The following is a 7,143-nucleotide window of genomic DNA, read 5'->3' on the forward strand; positions in this document are numbered from 1 at the left end:
CGTAGTAGAATATTAAACGTGTTTAATATTTCTCACGACGGCTTAAGACTGTCCCCGACGATAAATCGGGTCGGGCTGCGTCGGCCGACGCTGTCTGAGTTGGCCTTTAGAGTGGTATATATTTACTTTAAACAAAATTGATATGGCTACATAATTGCCTCACTATAGGCATACTATTCTGGTTTGATTTAATTTGATTTGGTTCCAATTTAAATACATAAAGATAAGAAATTCAATCGTAAAAGAGGCAGAAACAAGAAATATATATAGAGATAAAAGCCCTTTAAAAACATGAGAGAACAATTTTATTCCAAAACATTAAAATACTAGAAAAAATAACATAAAAAACAGAGGAAGCAAGGATAGCCATCAAAAGATGTCGTAATCTTAATGGCAGAGGGATCCTTACATACATAAAATACAAATGATTAAAACATTAATTCTTTAAAAATATATACAATTAATTAAAAAAAAAATACGGGAAGATACAAGTTTAAAAGCAGTCACTTTAAGATGATTTTTACATGCAAATATCTTTGGAAGACGATTCAATTATTTAATACAGAAAATAGGTCTTAGCGTTTTGGTGATATGGAGAGTAAATTATAAGAAATTAAGTTTATAAAGTATATAAAGCTAAAGATTATGAATAATTTTGTATCTGGCACAATTTATTTAATATTTAAATAGGCCTACAAGGTCCATAGGGCCAACATGTCACTTACGCCTGATACGCACAAGCACCAGATATTCCACCAGGTAGGCCCTAGCCTACAGCAGAGATAAATACTACAATGCAAGATGGCCGTCCACGGGGGTTGTTCGTCTTGGCGCTGCAATTAAAAACGTTGCAAATCCAGGTATATGCCCAATAATTTCTTACAATAGGACAGAGATGATGCCTGAGAAAAATTAGTAATTCGTTGGGTGAAATAATTGAAAGTAGCCTAAGTTTCATAGTGCGCTTCGAATGTTAAGTCATGACTTACTAACCCCGATGATTAAAATGACTCAAAAGTTGGTAGGCCTACTTAGGTACTTAGATCTCCCATTCTTTCATCATCTCTAAGTCCCATGCTCTGTGTGTTGAATTGACAAATTTACCCATATCTGGTTGTTTACTTAGTACCTCTGAAATGGCAAAGCATATTTAAAATGGGGCAGAACTATTGACAGCAAAACTGAATCGTCATGGTTTGTTTACTAAACTGTCATAGTGGCAGAAAATTTTTCAGAAGAGGACAAAACAGTTCTCTTGTCCTTTCCCCTCTATTAAAAAGTGTAGGCCTACATTAAAAATGCCGATTTTGCGACACAATTCTTTATGGTGTTATTCATACTGAAGTAAAGCAGTTTGCGCAACATGGGCTCTACATCATGAAAACATTAATTTTTTTTTTCAAATATGGCAGAGTAATTAATTTAATCAACATTTTCATTTTTTTAAAAAGTTTACAAAACCTCAGAGTGCTGTTACTCACTATGTATGGTAAATGGCCCTAAAAATTGGTATGGTACCCACACGAGGAAGTACGGTATGCGATGGCCAGACCATTACATCAATGCTTTTTACAGGTGCAATAAATGATAAAAGGTAATTTCAATATGGACTTGTGATATAGGGGTTAAAGACCATATAGTCACTCCCGTGCATCATTGAATAAATCAGTCTGTTAATCGTTTTCAGTAGGCCTATAGCATAATTTATCGTCATTTGTACTTTAAAATACATTTTTGAAAGGGTCCGCTGAAATCAATACTTCAGTATAATAGCAAAATAACAGTATCAGGTATTTACCGCCAAACAAGAACAAACTACATTGAACTATGATGAATGTTAATGTTCCTTATAATATTGGCTACCTTTATTACTGTAGTGTATTCACGTTCTGAGGCCTTGCACGGCACAAGACCCGAAACAAAATAGGAAAACCGATACGATCGTATTCTTATTCTAATTTAGATTTCTATGTAGAGCATATCACAGGTCTAAATGCGTTTGATATGCATCGATTATACTGAAAATGTTTGTGAATCAGAAAATCTATCTTTCAGGAATTTTAATTGGGTCATTGTTTCCCAAAAGCATAATCGACCAGGAACGTTTCATTTTTTCTTATAGAATGGTTCCGGTATTACACAACAGATCTTCACGGTTTTTCTGCCGCGAAACACATTTTGTATTGTATATTTTTTTAGTCAATTCGAGTTATTAAAGGACTATCAACTATACAATAATATATAATAGTAACTATAATTGAAAACAAAATTAAAACATTTATTAAACCGTCAATTGTATGAGCTCCATCTCTCCTGTTTATGGAGGCTTGGGGGAAATAACAAAAGAAAAAAACAATTAAACTCGTGATATTATATCGGAAATGATTTACAGCTAGAGGCAGGGCCGGCGGAACGTTTTTCAAAGTGGGGGGGGGGGGGGGCACTTATAAGATGAATGGGAATATGAATCATGCAGATCTGGAAAAACATAGGGGATGGGAGTCGACATTTTTTTCCAAAAAGGAAAGGGGTTCCGGGGGTCCTCCCCCGGGAAAATTTTGATTTCTAGATGGCGGGAAATGACCTTTCTCGATATTTGAGCTAGGTTTCTAATGACTTTGTTCTTCAAAATTCAAGGTTTCCCCCTCTTGAAAACGGTCAGGTAAACTTTCTCATTCTTATTACAGTAAATAGGCCTGTTATGTGTGTATACATACATAAAAAAAACCTAGTTTTTGCATACCGGTACGTATTCTTTATTCAATGAATCGATAAGCTCCAAAGAAAAGGAGCGGAGGTCCCGGGGTTCTCCCCCGGAAAAAGTTTTAATCCTTAGATGGCGGGAAGTGAGCTTTTCAGACTTCTGAGGTGTCTTAATTACTTTTAAGTTCTTCAAATTTCAAGGTTTTCCCCTCTTGAAAACGGTCAGGTATTTTTTCCCATTGTTATTACAGGAAATAGGCCTTATGTGTGTATACATAGGCCTACATAAAATTAAAAAAATAGTAGTTGCATACGTATTTTTATTTTAATGAATCGATAAGCTCCAAAGAAAAGGGGGTCCTCCCCTGGGAAAATTTTGATTCCAGAAGGCGGAAAATGCGTATTCCCGACTTCTGAGGTGTCTTTTAATTACTTTTAAGTTATTCAAAATTCAAGGTTTTCCCCTCTTGAAAACAGTCAGGTAAATTTATCCCTGTTATTACAGTAGATAGGCCACACATAATATGTGTGTATACATATACATAAAAAAAAATTGAGTAGTTGCATACGTTTTTTTTTCCATGAATCCATAAATCCCAAAAAGAAAGGGGATCCGGGGGTTCTCCCCCGTGAATATTTTGATTCCTAGAAGGCGGGAAATGCGTTTTCCCGACATCTGAGGTGTCTTTTAATTACTTTTAAGTTCATTAAAATTCAAGGTTTTCCCCTCTTGAAAACGGTCAGGTAAATTTATCGCATTGTTATTACAGCAGATAGGCCTTATGTGTGTATACATACATTTAAAACAAATGAGTAGTTGCATACGATTTTTTCCATGAATCCATAAATCCCAAAAAGAAAGGGGGTCCGGGGGGTTCTCCCCCGGGAAAATTTTGATTCCTAGAAGCGGGAAATGAGCTTTCCCGACTTCAGAGGTGTCTTTTAATTACTTCTAACTTCTTCAAAAATCAAGGTTTTCCCCCTCTTGAAAATGATTCAATGAACCAATAAACCCCAAAGAAAAAGGTTCCCCCCGGAAAATTGCGATTTCTAGAATGCGGGAAATGACCTTTCCTGACTTCTGAAATGTCTTTTAAATGACTTTTTAAGATCTTCAAAATTCAAGGTTTTCCCCTCTTGAAAATGGTCAGGTAAATTTTTCTTATTTTTTAGTTTATGTGTGTATACATACATAAATAAATGAGTAGTTGCATGCGTATTCTTTTTTTCCATGAATCGATAAATCCCAAAAAGAAAGGGTGACCCAGGGGTTCTCCCCCGGGAAAATTTTAATTCGTAGATGGCGGGAATGAGCTTTCCCGACATTTGAAGTGTGTTTTAAAGACTTTTATGTTCTTCAAAATTCTAATTTTCTGATTGTAACATAAAAAAAAAAAATCAGCTCACGGATCCTGAAAAGGTAGATCTAAATTTTTTTTTCCAGTCACACACAATCTCCAGACATTATTTTTTGCAAAAAAAAGTGGGGGAGCCCGGTCCCCGGCTCCCCGGTTCCGCCGGCCATGATAGGCCTACTCGTTGCTTTCACAAACTATCCAAGGCAGAGTTATGAATGATCGCTGAGGAAATCTCCTTGCCTACCAAAGTAGGCTACACACTTATATCGTCCTACGTGTAGCATAAGGGTATCCGTAGAGTGTAATCGGGAGGGATTTTTGGAGCTACGTTTCGCTCTCTTGCGAACATGAATGTCCAACAGAGGAAATTTTGAAGGAATGAAGGCTTAGGGCCTACATAAATAGATAAGCCTCTGCGTAAATACACATACCAGTGAGTTGTTATTAAACTCCCTGCATATACTCAAATGCTCACTTCTTACCTATTAATATCGCTAGACTCGACGTCAGACTCCTTCCCCATGGTCCGACAAAGTGTAAAACTATTGGTTCTTTTTTTCTAGATTGCATATGCCCTTGTTCTCTGCTGTACTAGCGTTCGAACTAAACACTTTTGTTAGATTAGGCCTAGTGAATCATAAGCTTGTGCTGTGCTACCATATCTCATAGCTGTACCATATCTCATCGCTGTATTTATACCGTAGTGACAATCAGTTTTATTATATCGTTATATCGTAATCGTAATGTTTGTGTAAGCAATACTGTTACACTAAGCTCTGTCCCTTGGACTTTTTGTTGCTAATATCTACAAAATGACAGCATACCAGTACACCCATTATGATACAGTATACGTACTCACGAGATGTGTATAAGAGACAGACCCAGGCCAGATGCAAAGCGGCAACCCAATTCACAATCAAAAGGAAATGAAATTTGTATTTGAACAAAAATAAGAATGCAAGAAAAACAAAAAAATTCTATACACATTTTGTGGTAAAACACTTTCGTTTGTGTTCTTGTCTCTGTTCTGATTGGTCAGTTGTTAATCAACTAATCAGTTAACAATTGTTTCAATATACAGGATATAAAGAGGGTCCTGAAAATTACCGGTGTAAATAGTGTATATTATTGGCCGTATTCGATCGTCGTTCTTCGTTAAATTACGCCCACCTGCGCAGTGGTAAAATCCTACTTAACAAAGACGACCAGTCGATTAAAAAACCGTTAAAGATGTACTGTCCCTTGAAAATGACCAAAATCTTTAAAAAAAATAATTTTAAAATTAAATTGCTCATTTTGCAGTAACATAAAAATTATTAAATTGAGCATAGAAATTATTAAATTAAAAAAATGTGTTCCCTGATTTTTTTAAGTGGATAATTATAACAAAGATAATAAAATACTTCCAGTGACTGGAAGTGTTTCTATCATTTTTCTCTGTAAAATGATAGTTTTTATGGATAAGCATTTTTTAAATACACTAATTTCTATGTTCAAGTTGATAATTTTTATGTTACTTCAAAATGGGCAAGTAAATTTAAAAAATGATTTTTATGATTTTTTTTTGTTTGTTGTTGTTGTTGCAAGGAATCCATCTTGTTGCTAAACTGACCAATCGGCTATATTTTTTGGGCACGTGCATAACGCATTCTGGTTACGTTAAATTTCGTTGTCAACGAAGTCTATTTTACGAACCAGTCGAATGAAAATAATACTCAACGAAAATTCGTACTCAACGAAATGAACCAGTCGAATAAGCCCATTGTTAGAATAGCCTGGTAATGATGTTTCATCATCAGGTACTTGATCAGAGTATTATAAGGACATAGTACAACAAATACACAGGGAAGAAATACATAATAAATCGCAACAACAAATTGTAAGCAATTCCAGGCCTAAATATGTGGTGCACAATAGTAAATACAATTCGATAGGCCTATAAACAACAAGCCATCAGATAGAATAACGACAGGGACAAATCTAAATGGTAGAATTTCTTCACAATGAAAAATATAATTTTAGACATCAGCATTCTAATTCGAAGTGATTTAAAAGCTGATATAATGATAAATATAGATTTTGCGTGGCAGCCATTTTGATATCCAAGATGGCCGCCAAAATGAGCTAGAATGAAATACTGTAGTATTGAATTCTGAGAGCCTGGGTATGATTCTGTTGTAAAACATGACAGTTACGTAATTTCTAGTATACCATACAAAATTTGACCTGAAATGACATTGAATTACATTAAATGACCAATTTGTGATAATCTTACCAGGTTAAAAATGGTATGATAGTATTTGTTGACCATATAAATATATTTTTAGACATTAGAATTATAATTTCCAAATGAGGCAGAGTAATTAACTGAATGAACAATTCTTTCTTTCTTTCTTTCTTTCTTTCTTTCTTTCTTTCTTTCTTTCTTTCTTTCTTTCTTTCTTTCTTTCTTTCTTTCTTTCTTTCTTTCTTTCTTTCTTTCTTTCTTTCTTTCTTTCTTTCTTTCTTTCTTTCTTTCTTTCTTTCTTTCTTTCTTTCTTTCTTTCTTTCTTTCTTTCTTTCTTTCTTTCTTTCTTTCTTTCTTTCTTTCTTTCTTTCTTTCTTTCTTTCTTTCTTTCTTTCTTTCTTTCTTTCTTTCTTTCTTTCTTTCTTTCTTTCTTTCTTTCTTTCTTTCTTTCTTTCTTTCTTTCTTTCTTTCTTTCTTTCTTTCTTTCTTTCTTTCTTTCTTTCTTTCTTTCTTTCTTTCTTTCTTTCTTTCTTTCTTTCTTTCTTTCTTTCTTTCTTTCTTTCTTTCTTTCTTTCTTTCTTTCTTTCTTTCTTTCTTTCTTTCTTTCTTTCTTTCTTTCTTTCTTTCTTTCTTTCTTTCTTTCTTTCTTTCTTTCTTTCTTTCTTTCTTTCTTTCTTTCTTTCTTTCTTTCTTTCTTTCTTTCTTTCTTTCTTTCTTTCTTTCTTTCTTTCTTTCTTTCTTTCTTTCTTTCTTTCTTTCTTTCTTTCTTTCTTTCTTTCTTTCTTTCTTTCTTTCTTTCTTTCTTTCTTTCTTTCTTTCTTTCTTTCTTTCTTTCTTTCTTTCTTTCTTTCTTTC

General features: G+C 34.0%; 1 protein-coding gene across 2 annotated transcripts in view; it reads right to left on the reverse strand.

Annotated features, from left to right (window-relative positions):
• Nucleotides 1-7,143, reverse strand: part of LOC117118414 (glutathione hydrolase 1 proenzyme-like) — a 16,698-nt gene that overhangs the window by 6,998 nt on the left and 2,557 nt on the right. Inside the window, exon 1 of one of the 2 annotated variants that reach the window (XM_033262998.1) lies at nt 4,544-4,672. The exons of the other annotated variant lie outside the window; for it this stretch is intronic. Coding sequence (XP_033118889.1) covers nt 4,544-4,584 — 41 coding nt within the window. The 5' untranslated portion in view covers nt 4,585-4,672. Of the gene's footprint in view, nt 1-4,543; nt 4,673-7,143 lie in introns of those variants that run through there. 2 annotated transcript variants of the gene reach the window in all.

This window comes from Anneissia japonica, unplaced genomic scaffold, assembly GCF_011630105.1.
Source record: "Anneissia japonica isolate Jap-2015-1 unplaced genomic scaffold, ASM1163010v1 scaffold695_len1296351_cov181, whole genome shotgun sequence".
Taxonomy (NCBI): domain Eukaryota; kingdom Metazoa; phylum Echinodermata; class Crinoidea; order Comatulida; family Comatulidae; genus Anneissia; species Anneissia japonica.